The sequence below is a fragment of the Aquila chrysaetos genome, chromosome 1, assembly GCF_900496995.4.
Source record: "Aquila chrysaetos chrysaetos chromosome 1, bAquChr1.4, whole genome shotgun sequence".
NCBI classification, from domain to species: Eukaryota; Metazoa; Chordata; class Aves; order Accipitriformes; family Accipitridae; genus Aquila; species Aquila chrysaetos.
The window spans coordinates 9,877,305-9,895,344 of NC_044004.1; the positions used below are offsets into that span (position 1 = coordinate 9,877,305).

The 18,040-nt window shown below is 37.8% G+C and overlaps 1 protein-coding gene across 3 annotated transcripts in view; it reads left to right on the forward strand.

Annotated features, from left to right (window-relative positions):
- FAM193A (family with sequence similarity 193 member A) overlaps positions 1 to 18,040 on the forward strand; it is an 82,089-nt gene that overhangs the window by 17,281 nt on the left and 46,768 nt on the right. For all 3 annotated transcript variants that reach the window (XM_030021194.2, XM_030021201.2, XM_041128926.1), the window contains exon 2: positions 15,985 to 16,050. In XM_030021194.2, coding sequence (XP_029877054.1) covers positions 15,985 to 16,050 — 66 coding nt within the window. The remainder of the gene's footprint in view (positions 1 to 15,984; positions 16,051 to 18,040) is intronic.

The window sequence follows — 18,040 nt, forward strand, 5'->3', positions numbered from 1 at the left end:
CTTTGGCTTTGGCAGTCTCTTCATAGATTGCTTTAAAGACATTGCAATCACAGTGTCTCAGCTCAGCTGCCTCCTGCTTCTCCTTAATGCCCTCCCTGCCCCCTTCCCCCCCCCCCCAAAAAAAAAAAAAAAACCCAAACAAACCACCAAACCCTACACCCAAAGCCCTGAAACCACTTTCTAAGACAATCTGTAATGAAGGATTTACTGCACTGGATGTTTTTCTTGTGATCTTCCTCAGAATAGGAAATCTAAGCAACTGTTGTGGCAAATCCAGTCCAGGACTTAGATTTGGCTTGCTATCTGGATATAGCCCTTGTGTCTTTGGGTCAGGGAACATTTGAAATGAGAGTTTTGGAGATGCCACTTTTCCTTTTTTGTTCCAGTTATGTATGTTGTGATCATGGTTGGCTTCCTGCTATTAGCACCCCTGCCTTTTGCTTCTCTGCTTCTTAAGTTGCAGCAGTAAATCAGATGCTTGGGTCAAAGGACTTCAAGCTTTACATATTTCCTCAGTTAATTCAGTAAATTTCTGGTCCCTCCTCCCATAGTGGTAGTTGAAGCACACCATGTGTTATGTTTCAGTAGTGTATTTCATGTGGCTATAAGAAATTTAATACATGATGCGATGTGTGCGTGTACGGTGGACATGTAGAGCTGGGCCATTTGGGGATAATGAAGTGCAAGGACTGAGGTCATCTGCTATGGATATTAGCTTAACTTGTGGTTTTATTAACTTTGTAGTGATTTCTTAGACAGATAAGATGTTAAAGCTTACTTGCTGCATCTTCTCCAGTAATTTTGCTGATTGCTCTTAAATTTAGCTATTAAACTAGGACTCTGCTTCTTATTGATGCTGATTTTTGCAGAATTGAAGGGGCTTGGAACTGGAGAATTATTTCTCTGCCTTGTATTGTCTGTGTCATGTCCGAGTACAGTGTATGCAATTTGCCTGACAGTTCTGTTTCTCTGTTATGGGAACAACATGGCTAGTTTTAGAAATTGTATTTGGTGGATCCTTCTGAAAATACCCTCTCCCGTGCATGGCTTGGCTTAATAGGAGATTTTGCTGTCAAGAGTGAGTATGTTTAACCCTTTACCAGTTACCAGGTGAGGTCATTTTCTTGTAACATAATTCCTGGAATAGAGCATCTACAGTTCTATCATTGAAGCTACATATTCAAGTAATTAATTCTTAAATGTTGTCTTACGCACTTAAACTTGCCTTTGGGTGAATGTTTCTTACTGTTCATAGGGAAAGTGCTGGCACATTTTGTTGTTGTTGTTGGTTTTTTTGTGCATAATCCTATTAATTTTACATATTTTTCTTCAGGATTGCAGTATAAACAACAGATTAAATCTCTAACAACTCTCTACTAGGAAAAAATGTATATGCATGGTTGTTACCTGTCAGGGCTAGTTGAGAGAATTTTGGGGTGTTTTAACTACCTGCTCAGAACACTTTCGGCCATTGTACTGGGGGAAAAGAAATGTTTGAATCATCTTCATTATTAGCTTTTGGTATTTTTTTAGTACATGTGGCTGCATAATTGCTGGAAAAACGTTGAATATTTTTCTAGTACAGGAAAGGCAGAATCCTGGTAGGAGGTGGATTGGCTCTGTTCTGCTGTGTCATATTTGGCTACAAAGAAGGGAAGCATTGCATGTGGGATATGTGCTCCTAAAGAATTTGTGATGCATGTAATTAAAACAAAATCTCTTTCCCTCCCTTTTTCCCCTGGAGAGTCTGGGTTCTTGGTGGCTGCACATCTGGGTATTACAGACCCAAGTCTCTTTTCACTCAAGTCTGAGCTTGTCCATGCTCAAATTAGTTCTGTTATTTTGCATACCTGCTGCTATTTCACTTGTCAACTAGGGAATAGCATTTAATGCTGTGCAGAAAACTCTTTAAATATAATTAATTACTATACTTCAACCAGTAAAAGACATGATTTCCTCCTCCTCCCCTTATGGCATAATATTACATTTGATTTTAATTTGGTTTCGGGTTTTCAAGTTTGCTTTATCTGGCAAATTGTCCATACCTTTAAACAAAACTTAAAATACTAATTTTTTTCTGCTTTTTATTTTAATTGCAGTGTTCAAAGGTATGCAAGACCCTTAAAAACTACTCTAGGCAAATTTCCCTTCATCTCCCCTGATGCAAGTAGAATTTAAAAAAAACACCCAGAAGACAAAGGCAGCTGTTCTGGTTTTGGCTGGGATAGAGTTAATTTTCCTTCTAGTAGCTGGTATAGTTTTATGTTTTGGATTTAGTATAAGAATAATGTTGATAACACACTGATGTTTTTAGTTGTTGCTAAGCAGTGTTTATACTAAGTCAAGGATTTTTCAGCTTCTGATGCCCAGCCAGCAAGAAGGCTGGAAGGGTACAAGAAGTTGGGAGGGGACACAGCCAGGACAGCTGACCCCAACTGGCCAAAGGGGTATTCCGTAACATGTGATGTCATGCCCAGTATATAAACTGGAGGGAGTTGGCGGGGTGGGGGGACGTATCGCTGCTCAGGAACTAACTGGGCATTGGTCAGTGAGTGGTGAGCAATTGCTTTGTGCATCACTTGTTCTGTGTGTTCCAATTCTTTTATATTAGTGTTGTCATTTTATTATTGCTATTATTATCATTTTCTTTCTTTCTGTCCTATTAAACTGTTTTTATCTCAACCCACGAGTTTTACTTTTTTTTCCTGATTCTCTCCACCATCCCACTGGGTGGGGGGGAAGTGAGTGAGCAGCTGCATAGTGATTAGTTGCTGGCTGGGGTTAAACCATGACAGCAGCTCATACATTACAATTGAGTTGCAAATATATTTGGGCAACTGCAAAGTTTTTTCATGTGAATGGTGATAAAAATGTGAAGGGATCCGGGCAGTTTTTTTCATACTGCCTATCTGTAGAAATACTATAAAATGCCTTTCATTAACTGATTCAACTTCATTTGAAATAGATCTTCACTATCCCTATCTTTAGTTCTGCTTCACATCGTTCATACTGTGACTGATAGTCTTTTACTTCAGTTTGAATGTATTCCAGGACATTTTACTCTGCTTTTCCTGTCCTCAGTTTAATTCTTGTCTTCCGCCCACCCCCAGTGCATTCACAGAGAGAACTTCATTGCTTTGCTAAGCTAAATGAACCAGGCCTCTTGCTGATGACCCCCTTTGGCTGTCACCATGTCTATTCCAGTTAGTCATTTCTTGAAGGTGGTTGACCAAATGAGGTGTCCTCCAGAGGGCTGTGAAGCAGTACTAATACTTTCCAGTGTCTCTTGAAAACAGTGTGGTGCATCCTGGAATCGTGTTTCCTTGTCACAGTCTTAGGGATGAGCATAAGCCCTTGGTATAACCAAATCCTCCCCATTTGCTTCCAAATCTTGATAGAGAATTAATCTCAGAAAGGATATTTGGTTGCAAATACAGCATGAGACACTTATCAGTGTCTCTGACTTTTTTTAATGTTTCCTTAAGATGTGAAATTTCTTGATTTGGAGCTGGGAATTGAAAAATTCTGACAGTCGGAAATGTAAAATATGAATAATTATTTGAATAAGATGAAAGGAAGAAGTTACAGAATTATTAGTACAAATCATTTAATATGCATGTGCACAGTGATACTTCTTAAAAAATAACCAATTTCTAATAACGTATTTTTCAGTTTATGTGCAGTACTTCAGATCAATGCAATGCAAAGCAAAATACAAAGAAGATAAGGATATTAATTGCTGCTGGCTTTAATCTGAATAAATGGTCTTATTTAGCCAAGTAATTGGTTGCGCAAGTATAGGCATGCTGTAGTTTCTTGGTTACACACAATTTAAGAGCTGAAAGCCTCATACTTACTGTAGTTTGTTGGGTTTTGTTCTGTTTAAAAACATTTTTCTTTGAGAAGAATGAAGATATAATTACAAAAAAAATGAGCACAAGCTTATGTCATAGTTTGAAGCCTTCTGATTTGTATTTCATTTTTTTACTTCAAAACGTACGGCTTTGATTCTTTCTGTCTTCACCATTTCTTTGCTAAAGGGTCATTGTTTTAGTATGCTGAGAAAGCTGTAATATTTCTATGATAAATCCTGTTTTACCTTACTCCCTCCCTTAGGGTTAAATACAGATACATTATTTTTTTTTTACATTATTAATTCTTAATGACCAAAACTAATGTTTTGTTTTATTCTGGAAGTGAATTTTTTCTCTATTTGTGAAGCTATGGGGAGAGATGGCTCATCAGCTGAGGGCTGCCCATTTGTACAAACAGTGATGCTTGTAGTTTACAAAATGAAGTTTGACAGTTGGATAAAAGTGCAGCTTTAGGCTTCCATTCCCCCCCCCCCCCCCCGCCCTGAGAGCAATATCTTTCATTTATTGCAATACAGTGTGAATTTCAGTGTTGTAGATGATACGTATTTTTCCAGTATGTGTTTATAGATTTAAGCATGGTATAAATTGTGATTCTGATACTTTTAGTTTTTTGTAAGATGAGACAGATGGTTTTAGGTTGAAAGGAAGATAAAATGACAAGATGGGACTTGCAAGCATAGGTACTTTTCATGGCATCAGGGATCTGTTGCTTTCTCCTGTATTGATCCTTCTCCACTGGAAGGCAATTAACCATTAACCACCAGAGACTTTGGTCGGTGCAGGTTCACTATCGCGTTAATAACCGTTGCTTGGAAGCATACATCTTCCTTGAGAATGAACTTATGCAGGGCTATGGGGACGGCTGGGGAGTTTTATTTCAGGGTTGGGGTAGCACTGCATCTAGTGTTTACTGCTTTTGAAAAAGTAAGGGTGACTTCAGCTTGTTCACTTCTGAATGCAATAGAAGTATTTTTGTTCCTAGATGATGTGGATCTTCCAGCTTTTTGTCCTGGAAAACCTTCAGTTACTAAATGTAAATGGGTATATTGCTAGTGGGTTACAGGGAATTCTGCTAATGCTGTTGATCTTTTTGTGTTGACTTGGAAGAAAATGTGAAATTTTATTGATAAAGCTTCCAGAGGATATAATGACTTGGAAAGGGATAATAAGAGCTCTCAGATGATTGAGGAAAACCAGTATTTGTTATATGCTACAAACAAACAGTATTCATGCAAGTGTTGCCAAATTTCGTGTGACTTAGCTAGATAGACAGACTGACCTTGGGGGTAGCTGTGCTGATGGCCTGTGCCTAGCTGCACTATTTTGTATAAAAAAGACAGACTAGCCTGATCCTTGAATCTATTCACAATCAAACCGAGGAGTAGGGAGGTTATTTTGTATCCGGCAGGGACTTCTTCCTGAATGCCACCAGTTCTTATGGCTACCTAGTAGAAAGGGTCATGCTAATTGTCTGTGTTCCTGAGTTCCAAGGACCTGTTTTCTAGCTCTTTCCAGTTTCTCAGAAGGTAAGGAATAAATGGTTCATCAGATAGAAGTGTCTGAATACATAACAGAAGAAAAGTGATGATGGAGAGTAAACAAATATAATGAAATTTGCTAATTGATTCTGAGCCCAGATGAATTCTGGTTTAGATCATTTGTTTGCTACTTGCAATCTTTGAATAGGGATTACACTAGATCATATCTTCTGGAAAAAGCACCTAAACAGGAATTAATTCAGGAAGGTCTTTGGCCTTTGTTAATACAAATTTCATGAGATCATGTGCCAGGCGGTGCTTAATATTTTTCTTAAGTACAGCTTATGTAGCTTTATTTTTAGTGGTGGAATTCAACTTAGAGTGTCTACAGAGCACAGCGGGGCTTCTGGTAGGGTCTGGACACTTCATTCTACAAAGCAACTGTGTAATTTTTTTTTTTTTTTTTTTTTCCTTAGGGTATTATTTGATAGTGATTAGTTGTCACATCAGACTTCTTTTAAAAAAGGGTGGTGGTGGTGGATTTTATTGCAGTGGTTGAGTTAGGAATGAATATACTCATCTGTAAGTTTCATGGAATGAATAGTTTAAGACTGCATCATTCAAATTAATGTCCAAGGAAGTAATTTGTCCTTGTGTAATAAAACAAAATAGATGTAAAACCTCTTCGTTGAGTATAACCTTGCTTTAACTTCCAGTTAAAAAGTTAAGCGATTGTAGATCATTCTGTCTTATAATGGGATACAGGTCGGAGTTTCATCTTTTTAATTTTGGTTTGTGAATGCTTCCTAGTTCCTGCAGAGATCATAGCTTTTTTGTGTGTGCTAACATTTTCATATTGTGGCACTATAACCTGTGAACTTCTTATTCCTAACAGATGCTCATTTCCTGAAGGGTGTGTTTTAGATTGATTCAGCTAAAAGAAAAATTGAGTGTGCTATTGAAGAATGCGTGAGAGGAAGGGCACAGAATATAGATGTTGCTCCCTTAAAACTCATTACAGAATAACAGTATCTACGTTCTTTTGAAAGTACTACTTCAAAGTTGTCTTTTTGAGGTACTACTGAAAAAAACTTTCCCAAGATAGTTTCAGGCACCTTTATTTGCAGAGTAGCTTATTTCATTTAAGATGGATGTGTTTCTGAGTATAGCTTTTTGACAGTCAAGGTTTGATGTGTTTGTGGTTTGTGCATTTCAGTAGCTGTTTAGACTTCAGTCTATTCTGATTACTGTGCTAGAGTAGAATTGTTATATCTTGGCTCTGAGGACCCAAAGGAAAAAAGGATGCAGCAGGTAAATAATCGGTTCTGTGTAAATCTACCAAAAGTGTTGCTTTTACCTATTTTCAGAGGACCTGAGTCCTTAAAGAACTACAAGTAGAAGGAAGACTGGTTTTCTTCCTATTCTGCATTGTTCAGTGCTGTCTGATTTCCTTCCTACCAGCTCTGTTTTTGAGGCTTTTGTGTGTGTCTGGTCATACTGAAAACAAAACAAACCCTTGATTATGTATACTTTTTGCACTGACTTGTTAAAGTTATCTATGTATTTGATCCGGATGATGCTAGCAGTGCATGACCAGCACTTTTCCAAACCGTGGGGGAAAAAAAAATGCCTTTAACTTTCTCAAAGTACTAATATTATGCCTTGTGTTGAAAACCAGGGCTGTGTACAAGTGACTTACCCTCATCCTCCCCCTGCCCCTGTGATGAGCCTGTAAATAGTTACATTTTATTAAAATTCTTTGACACAAGGTCTTGTTGGCCAAGTAACTTAAACTTGAGTTTTAGCAGGGGGTAGTAGAGACTTGTCATCTTGTTCTGTTTTAGGGTATCTCCCAAAATGGGTGAGACAGGGACAGCCTCTTCACCCACCCCCAACCTCACTCTTAACTCATAACTTCTGCTAAATCAGAAAGTATTGGTCTTTTTGAACAAGTCCCGTATATGCCTACTACTTACACTACTTATACTTTTTATCATTCTTCTCCCTAGATTGAACATCTATAAAGGCTTCAACTGGAAAAAGTATTTCCTTTGAAATAATCTCAGTTTCTGTTGAAAACTCCTTTGATGTTTTGACTTAGTAGCAAAGGTCCTAAGGGATTTCACTGCTGGAGAAGAAGCAAATCAGGTTTGGGATCTTGGGGGTGTGGGGAGAGGAATAATTTTGTTGGGGTTTTGAGTCATTCATAGTAAACTTGCTTTGTTATCTATATGCAAGGTAGATTGAGCTTTCTAGATTAAGCCTCCCCACCCTCAGCTTGTCAGGTTGTTTGACATCAACAATTTATTTTAGGAATAGCTTTTACTAAGCTGTGGAAATACCGTGTTGTGTTTACTTAAATCCAAGTGATAAGTTTTAATAATATGACTTGTTGAAGACGGGAAGCCTTCAGAGAACCTGTCTTGCAGGTTAGTCAAATTCTGTAATTATGTGATTTTACTTAATAAAGAAAACACTGGAAGTCAATGTTATTACAGTAAAAAGATTGAAATTGCAATAGAAGTGTCACTAAAATTATTGAAGTCTTGTAATGTTGACTGTATATGAATAATGAGGAAAATTACAAACAAGAAACCTATTTGTTAGGTTGGCTAAAGAGGGATTTGCCTGGGATCTCACAAACTATTTTAGCAGTAGCACAAATCAAAAGGAATAGAAACATTTTGCTCGTAAGAATTTTCTGTGGAGATGCTTACCTCCTAATTTTGAATTAATATGATGACTCTCGATTGCTAAATATATCTTAAAAACTTTTAATAGATTTATCTTAATATGTTGTTCCTAATATGAAGTAATATCATACTTCACCTTTTGGAGGCCTAAATGAGTGACCTGCTTGACAGCAGCCTTGTTAGCTCCTCGAACAAGTATTTGGGTTTGTAATTGAGTGCAACACTGGTGCTATCTGCTTGGCATTTTCTGATCTTTTGCTTGTCTTTACAAACAAAACGAGTGCGAATTCTCAAGTTAGATGAATTATCTTTTCCTGCTGCCAGCATTGTCTCCCCTCCCCCTTCATAGGTGATTTCCTGTGGTTAGCCCTTGAGTACATAATTCCCGCTGGCTAAGCATGATGGAGGGAGCATGACAAAACGGGCTAATGTACTTTACAGTCACAATATTTCCAACTTGCCCTGTCCAAATGTATATACACAAGATCGTACATAAATCAGTTTTAGTAACACGCTGTTGGTTATCATAGCTAGTTGATATATCTCACAGCTAAGATGGTGTTCTGCAGCAAATCTGCTTCCACAAATGTCCTCTCTGACCAGGAGGGGGGTGTGCAGTCACGTCATGCTTAGCTCCTTGGCTGTCGAGTGGAATTTTGGCTTATTTCTAATTCAGAACAGTATGGTAAGGTTATATATTTGACTGAGCTCTCTGGTATGATGTTAATGATTTCTGTGAAGTACGATAGGTATTGAACATAAATGTGCTGTGTATTAGATACCAGCATAAGTAAGGGTTGAGTCGACACGTTAGCTGTATTGATGTGCAGTGCTTTCTGCCATCTGGAGCCTCTGCCAGGTTTCTCACTAACGCTTTACTCTTGGCTGTTGTTCAACTTCTGGCAACTTCTCTTTCTCCTGCTACTTAATTATTTCAGACCTAAAAGGTAGTTTATTTATATATAAGTGTAATATTCAGATTTTGTATTTCAATTTTGGGTATCCAGAGAGTCACAAAAGCCTTGTGACACTCTTTGGAATGCTTGTTCTTCTGTAGCCTTCACTTTTCTATATCCCTGATAACTGATGTAAAGATTTAAAGGTTCTCTGAAATGGCGTGTAGTCCAGTAGCGTTTTAGAGGAGTACCAAGGGACTGACTTCCTGCATCACTGACCTGTTTATGGATATATTTTTCTTCATTGAACAGTCTTCCAATCTCAAGAACGTGGACTACACGAGAATAATGCAGGCTGGGCTGGGAAAGGATAACTTACCTGTTTGTGAGTATTAATGCCCAGAATAGCATGCTTGGTAAAATGGATTAACAGTCCGCAAAATTAATCAATTGGCCAGATCACGTGTTGGCTGCCTTAATGTGGATATTTGAATTGTAATTATTATCACCTCGTCTTTGCTTTCTCTGGTTTCTATTTGGTACTTCAGCATCCTTAGTAAAAACAAGGATCTTTTTGTGTAGGAAACCTTCACAGCTTTCCCCGTTGGTGACGTTTGCAGCTAATCAATAATCACTTTTTCTGTCAGTCTCTCTCCTATAATACTGAGACTCCCTGGCAAGCAATTGTGTGTTAGTAAGTATAACTGCATTCTGTTCAGTGTCATTGAGATGTGTGATTATCACGTTAAAAATTTAGGTGTTTATAATGTCAATTTTTTAAGCAAAACACTCCTGCTTCTAAATCAGGGAGGGATACTATGGTAGTTTGTTCATCTTCTATTGTTATAGTTACAACTATTTGGTGGTCTTTATTCATATACAACCTGTCCCCCCGAAACCAAAGGTGTGTTTCACTACTGCATCACATTAAACCATGACTATGTTTGGAAGTAGGAACCTCTGAATTTTTCACTGTTGCCAATCATTTACCAATTTCCAAGCTACTGCTTAAAAGCTTTATGGAATTGGATTTTGTGTAACTGATGTCAAAATAATTTTTTTTTTCTCTGAAATAATAATAATAAACTCTGATAGCTGCTTGAGTTTCTTGAGTGTTGCTGTGCCAGTGAAACTGGAGATGTGTTGCATATTACTGATCATTTTCCTGCCTGTTGTTGGGCATGTTAATTTTGCATTCTTCATACTCCAGTGCTAGGAAGAAAACTCTTATTTAATCTTTTTAAAAATACCATTTTAGTATGCTTTTCTAAAAGGGCATGTCCTCTTACTGCAAAACCCCTAGTACTTTGGGGGGTTATTTAGCAATGAAAAAAAAAATATCTTTAGACTTCTATCTTACCTTCTGTGAGAAAAATGTCCTGTTCACCTGCTACTTTGGTGTCAGACTTTCATGACCATGGACAGGGACCATTAGTCACCTTGGCCCAGCCCCTTGCTGAGTGCAGCAGACCCAGGCACCCTGTGTCAGAGGACACTTCCACATTTCTTGGCCATGTCAATATTGACCAGAAATATACACATAGCTGCAGTAGTAATGTGGGCATCCTCTTCGAGAGGAGTCCTGAATATAGTTCTGAGTGATACTCATCTAATTCCAAGACCTTCCTGGACCAGTGTTATACCACCCTTAACAACAACTACTTTAATGAAAAAAAATTGAGTACACTGGTTTTTGTAGTGCAGGTAGTGTTCTGCTTTATTAGGCATATGCTTTGTTTTGCTTTGGTTTTGCAGTAGTTGATACCTTGCAGGGCTGTACGGTATTTTGGTGGATGAGTTTGTTCTCACTTTCATGTGGTGCATGGAACTGGTCTGTCTAGAGTGTAGCCAAGACAACCTTTTCTGTGAGAAAACAGACAGTATTTTGCTTAGTCTCTTGGATGGGTACTTCCAATGCTTTAAAAAATGTTCATGGATTTCTTAAAGCATAGCAGATGAAAAATAACCAGAATGTTGAAATAGATGAAATCATATAGGCAAGAGTGATGACACTGCCAAGTAGATCTGTTTCAGTTTGCTCTTCCTCTGAAAAACTGGGCTATACCAGATGTTAACTAGGTATAATGTGGATTTTAAAAAGGATTAAGGAAGGGGTAAGTGTTGATGGTTTACTGCTGGTTTTTACATTATAATATCTCTTCAGTGCTGTAATATACCTTCTGTAGAGGCTACTGTTACCGTAGAGATTACAGTCACTACTGACAATGTTCAGGACAATGTTTAAAGCAAACAACCCCCAAAACCTTGCTGTGCTAGAGGTCTGGCCAGCATGCTGTCCTGTCTGACAGTGCTTGGTACTAGATGAATGGAGAAGAGAACCATGGTGCGTGTGTAAAATAATTCTCCTCCTGTGTGCCTTTCCACATCTTAACCTGTCCAGAGATGTCCTGCATCAGGTTTTGCTACCTACTGTTGAACCCCTTACCCGTGTGTTTGACTTCCAGAATGGCTTATCCTTAAATCAGTTGGGATTAGGGAGAAAGGATCCTAAATTTTCATTTATCGGATAGTTTCCTATATCTTGAACTGAAGGCATAAAGAAATCTTTCTTCATATCTGAAAATCACTTAGGATTTTGTAAGTGTCACTCATCTGCCAGCAGCAGTTCTGTGACCAATTTAGCTGTGCCTGAGAGAGGAGAGGAACAGCTCAGCCTGCGACTGGAGAGCACCCAAGTCAGAGCTTCGCTCGGGCTGTGGGGAGGGAGGTCTTCACCAGCGAGTGCGACTTGACTGCTGCCTCCCAAACGGCGTTGGGTGACAGCGGTGGGAAGCGAGACAGAGCTGCTATGTGAAGCTGCAGAGCAATGTCATAGTGTGCTCAGTGACTGGAAGTGCCGGAGAAGGCTTAGCACAGAACAGCTGTGGCAAATGGGTTTTGGCATAAAAAGTGTAGGCAGGAGAGCAAGTGGCATAGACAAAACATCCTGATGGGTTTTGAGGGGCTAGCAAGGGTTAAGGGCAGTACCTTCCTTTAGTGTTACTCAGACGCTTGCAGAAAATGTGTTGTTTCAAATGTTTTAACAAACTTAATTTTTGATCTTCCTAATGTGGTGGTGCATTTCTTTCCCCACTCTGGGTGGATTTCACGACACCTACGTAGGAAAAAAAGGGAATTAATTCAAGTGGTATGGAATACCTTTGTTATATTAGGACCTTGTAGAATAAAATGTAGCCTTTATCGTCTCTTGGTAACATTTTTTTTCCTAATCTGTATATTTCTTAATGCGCCTGAGAAAATAAGTGCAATATTTTCTAGCTGTTTTCCCCCATGAGAAATTTGATTAAATCCTGCATATTTTTTGAGCATCACATTTCTGTTGAACTTGTTTAGGGTTCAGTGATGATGAGCCAAATCTAAATATTCCTCCTGTGCTTTTCTTTACCTGAGCTCTCCTGAGACATTGCATCACTCTCACTTTCATGATGTTTGTGTGACTTCACCAGGCTTCAACTGCAAGAAAGATGGGGGTGTGTTGTCTAGTAAATATGTCACTCAGCCCACTGAAGGTCTGATTTTGATAGTGACAGGCTGTTAGAGCAAATCATGGCAGTCTTTGAGTGCTTATGTTCTAATTGCTCAAGTGGTTCTTCAAGGTCATTCAGGTGAAATCAAGGAGTATTGTTTAAGCTGTGATTTTTCACTTTCTTTGTACTTTCTGGTACAAATTATACTGTTCTAAGGTGGTGTATGCCTTATTCTCCAGAAAATTAACATTTTAGAGAGGGTGAGTTAGTGTGACAGCAGCTTGCAAGAAAAACAGTATTTCCATATATCTTTTCCATTGTAAATAACATTTATAGAAAGAACAGAAAGATTCCATGCCCCAACCCCGCTTTCCGTTATGGTGAAGAGTGCATGCAGAGAGTCCCATGTTCCTGATCCATGTCAGCCTTCTTTCTGGCACTTCTTTTCGTGAAATAGTTTTTTTAAAACATAAAACTTTAAAATCATTGAAAAGGATACTCAGGACTGTAAAAATAAGTTTTCTTTAATTAAAAAAAAAAAAGTTATGGTTGTCCAGAAGTGACAGCTGTCTAGCTTATCACTTCTACTTTAAATCTCTGCACACAGAGTTATATCTGTCAACATATGCCCCAGTAACTAGATCTTGTAAGGTCCTTCTGCCATTCTCCAGTCTCTTTAGTAACATGAAGAATTTAGTTTTATTAGTTAACTTTGTCATCTCAGGCACTTTCTTGCTACAGACTTTAGATAAATGCAGTTTCCTAGATCTCCTTTGAAAGCTTAAAAAATAAATATTAAAAAAAATCATTTTCTTCTACTCCTCTAGTAATGGTGAAGCATAAAGCAAGTATTAACATACTGAAATCATTACTGCAACTATAACGTGCTTGAGCTTCTTCAGCGCTCTTGGCTGAATGTCATCTGCTCTTGGTGGTTTGCTGATTTTTCAGTTGACCATTTGCTCCACACTTTTTTCTAGCAGTGTTTTGCTTTGAAACAGATCCTTTAATGCATCTTCCATAAAGAAGCCTTTCACTGGGAGAATATCTTTAAACTCCTCCATAGTGAACGTGAAGATGTGAAAAATAAATCTGGTGTTTCTAACACGACCTTTGCTTGTTTGAGCATTTTTATTAATGCATTTATTTGTTTGCTTAGTTTAGACTTGGAGATCCTGACAGGCTACCTACTGCTCCTTGCTCCTCATGTGCCTTGAAAAAGGATTTAGTTGTAGTTTTTACACTTTTTTTTTTTCCCTCACTTCCTTAAATTATTTGTGAGACTCTCTCATTTTTTTTCTCTCTGTCTGTTTTTAGCTTGCTATTGTTTGAGCCCCATTTGGACAACTTCTACAAGATTCTTTTAATGTTTTCTCTAATATGCTATTTAGTCATCTCCTATCCTTGCCTGTCATGTCATTATTCACCCCCACTCAAGTCCTCTTTGTGATTTTTATATTTGCTCTAAGCGTCACGTACAATGTCTTAAATCTCATTGCCTACGGACAATTTTTGATTATTCTCTTTAAGTTTCTTCCTATTTCTCTAATTCCTGTCTTTAAATTCCTTAGTGTTTGTTCCTCCTGCAGATATTTAGGTCACCAGTAAATTCTGGGGGGTTTACACTAATATTTTGAACCCAGTTCTGCACAGTGCTTAGGATCAAGAGATGCCTTTTCTTTTTTTAATAGCATGACAACTCATTCCATGAAGCCATCACTCCTGATGTTCAGTATTTTGTCTTGGCATCCTGTGACATTTGGTGGATAACAGAAACCTCCCACTGTTTTTGTTTTTGCTTTTGTAATGTTTCTGACTGCCTTCAGCTTGGTCATTCAACATCTGCATGTTTAAATGTGATGGCTCATGCATTTCTTGTTTTCACTGTCTTGAATGTAAAGAAGGTAAATGTACTCCCTTAATGAATAGATAATGGTTTTGGATAAACTTGTCTCTTTTAAATTTTCCCCCCTGAAATTTTTTTTTGAGCTGCAGATAACAATTTCATTCTAAACTTTCTTACTGGTTTCTTTTTTTCTTGAATGCATATGCATGTCAATAACCAGTGGACCTCCAGTACTGGAGGTTTTCTTTTCTTGGTGAAGATGACTTTCTTTAATTCAGAAGACCTTTCCTTTTCACCACTTTTTGGAAAGTAGCTGAATAAAAATAGGGAACTTGTTCCACATCAGCATTTTTTCTCCCATGATTTTAGATCTGAGATGCTTGACTTGCATGTGAGCATGTTTTCTTAAATACCTACTCTTGAATGTTAGCATAGGGTATGTAAGTGAAGTTGTGTAGCTTCTTATCTGTATCTTTTCTAGCAATTACTTGAAGATTGTGTTTTATCCTCTACTTTGCCTTGGAAAAATCTGGCTGAAGACAATGACTTTGCAATAATCTCGCTGGCTCTGTAAACTGAGCAGTCAGTAATTCTGTGCCTGTGTAAAACTCAAGGACGCTCCTTTGTACTGGAGGAGGCTCCAGTTTGAGTTTCTGGTTTGGTAGCAGGGTAAAAATATTTTCTGAACTCTGTAAATCCAACACACAAGATGTGGAGGTTCCTATGTTAAACAGACTGTTTTTTATTGTGGTCTTCAGAGGGGTCTTATAAATATTAATGGCAGGCAATAGTATGTAGAAAACTGGAGAGCAAAAAGAGGTTAGCAAAAACATGTGAAAGGTGGAACAGAGGCATGAGATAAATTATATCTGAAATTCAAGAGATAAACCTCCCTGCTCAAGAGGAGGGAAAATAAAGAATAAAATAATTGACTTACTTTATCCCCCCCCCCCCCCCTTTTTTTTTTTTTTTTAGTCAAATGCCTTTTCTTCAAGTCATTGTGGTCTAGGACTCTTCATTGTCACTGACTTGAATTTGTATGCTGTCTTAACTTTTGTTTTAGTGTCCTCAAATAATGCTGTATGAAAACACTTGGGGATTGTGAAAGGCACTTCATTGATATCTGGTGTAGTCTCTGTAACACTTGTGGAGAAACAAGGTATAGAAGAGACCTCTGAGAGGTTTCTGTATGAATTATAACCTGGGGCAGGAGGAAGGCTGCTGTGGCGGAATAGCTGAATGCCAGTTGGAGGCTTGCTGTGGAAGAGTCTTCCTGGTTAACACTGCATATTTTTCTAAGCAGTATTGTATTCAACTTTCAAAAGGCAAGAATCTTTGGTAATTGTCTCGATTCACAATAGAAGTTTAAAAGCTAAATGCAAACAATCAAATACAGAAGGAAAAATGTCATTTAGCTTATAACTTGCTTTTTTTCCCTGTATCAATTCTTTCATCTCAGAGTTGCTAATAAATCAGCTATAGTGCAAAAGTTTTTAAAATACATAAATTGTTAACTTTTGCATCTGTGGAACTTTTATTACAAAAGAAAAGGGGCTTTCCATCTCTGTAGTCAAACAATCATTCAAGTTTCAAAAGCTGTTTTATCAACCCTCAGATGCAGGGGAAGGTTTTGTTGTTTAATTTTTTTTAATGCTCTTTTAGCATTAAACCCAACTATTATAACCGATGTGCTATTAATTTTTTCCAGGTTTCGCTAAATGGTACACAGTTTACAGACAGTTCTGTTGGATCAGAGTTCACAGGTGTTTCTCAGGTATGTGAAGCCAAATTTTGGGGGTGTATATGATAGCAGAATTATTTGCTAATGGGAGAAGGTATTAAACAGTATTAAATGTACTAGAGAAAACTCTCCAAAAGGATTTCTGTTTGAGATTGGAACTTGGCTAACTGAAGTCAGTTTCTGATGACTTCACTATTCAAGCTTTAAAAAGCAGTGAAAGCTACTATTTCTAAAGTAAAATGTTATTGTTATAATCTTGAAATTGGACATGGATGTAAAAAAAAAAAAGGTGCAGTTTTATGGTAACAAGTTATTCTTGGAAATAAATCTAAATATGTAGCAGAGATGCAGTTATTTCTGTTCCAGCTTGTCCTACTTCCAGCTTTCATTTATGAATGTTACATCTGAACATGTTTCAGAGAGAAAGTGAGTCTGGGTGTTTTCTTGCAGAGATGCATCACACATTTTTTGAAGCTTGACTAGTGGAAAAATATCTTGCTTTTCTCAAAATGTACACTTTGCTCTGATTACACAGAAGACACATACAGATATATATGTGACCTAATTCCAAGCTCATCTAATCCAGGAAGAGTTTATTGCTTGTGTTGAAATGGTCACATGAACAGTCACTGCATTCATCATCTTTTAAATAAATAAGAAACTGCAATTCATAGCTTCATTTTAGTATGACAGAGCCATAAAGGGAATCTGAGATACTTATGGTCTAGAATTTGTCAAGGTTCTAACTGTCAATTTTGTTAGAAATAAACTGCTCAGAAATGTTCATTCTTAGCAGTTGAGTTGCATTGTGCTTTAGGAACCAAGTGCTTTCATTTGAACTTCATATTTGTTGTAAATACGGGCCCAACTGGGAGATTGTTAGCATTTTACTGAGTCTGTGAAGTGGCCAGAATTAAGATTGTTGTTCCTGCTGTATTTGCCATTGCTTTTTTAATGATTATGATGCAACTTTAAGTAAATTACACACACAAGTCTTAACCTGTAGAAGTATTTGCACCATGGCTGGGATATGTTTGTCACGACCCTTACCTTTGCAAAAGAGTGTCAGGTTGTCTTAACTTCTGAACTTTTACATTTTTGTCCTCTGCTTTTCCTACTTGTCGCAAGATGGACTGCAGATGATGTTCATAAGGGTTTACCTGCAATAGCTATAAAGATGTCATCATTCCAACAGAGACTTAATCTGGCTTCAAAAAAATTTTATTTTAACAAGGAAACTTTCAGGGCTAAGGAGATGAGCAGCCATGGCCTCCTGGTTGCAGGTTTTTTAGGCATTAATAAGATCTGTAGCTGAGCACAGGTCAGCCAAGAGGAATGTCTAACTTGAGGAATCTGTTCGTGCTTGTAGAGCCAATAAGGGGATAGTTCCCGCCTTTCAGGAGGCAGAGTGAGTCTTCCCTCCTGAGAATGTTTTCTGAAAACCTGCAGTAGATACCTGGAGAAATTGTGTTCTTTTTCTTGCCTCAGTGCTTAGGTGGGAATTCTTGAAGTGGCATCAGTGAGTAAAGAGATTAGCTGTTCTTACTAAAACTGTTAACTTAAATTTCTCATGAACTTCTGAAGGAGAAGATACTTGTGGAGATGAATTCAGTGTGTCTTTTTTGATGTCTAGAATTCTCAGTTTTTCTTTCCATGTTGCTGAGTCTGTCAGTTTTATAAATGCAAAGAACATGAAAATCAGAGTTTGTAATGCTGTGCTGTTTTTCTTCAGATGTCAGCAATAGGGAATTGATTTGTTGTTGCTGTGAAGTCAAGAAGAGAGTTAGTGAATTGTGCTATAGCTTCAACTAGTCCTTTACCCTAAAGAACTTTTCACCTGTGCTTGTGCAGTTCAGCCCTACAGGATCTTTAAAGCAGTATTTTTGTTGGTATTGGGGTTGGAGCAGTATCTAGAGGAATGGTTCAATAACTTATTTAAATTTTGCCTTTCCTTCGAGAAAGAATTTCACTATTTTGAGGCTTACATAGAAGATCTTGCTAATTAAGGCAGAGCTAGTAGCTA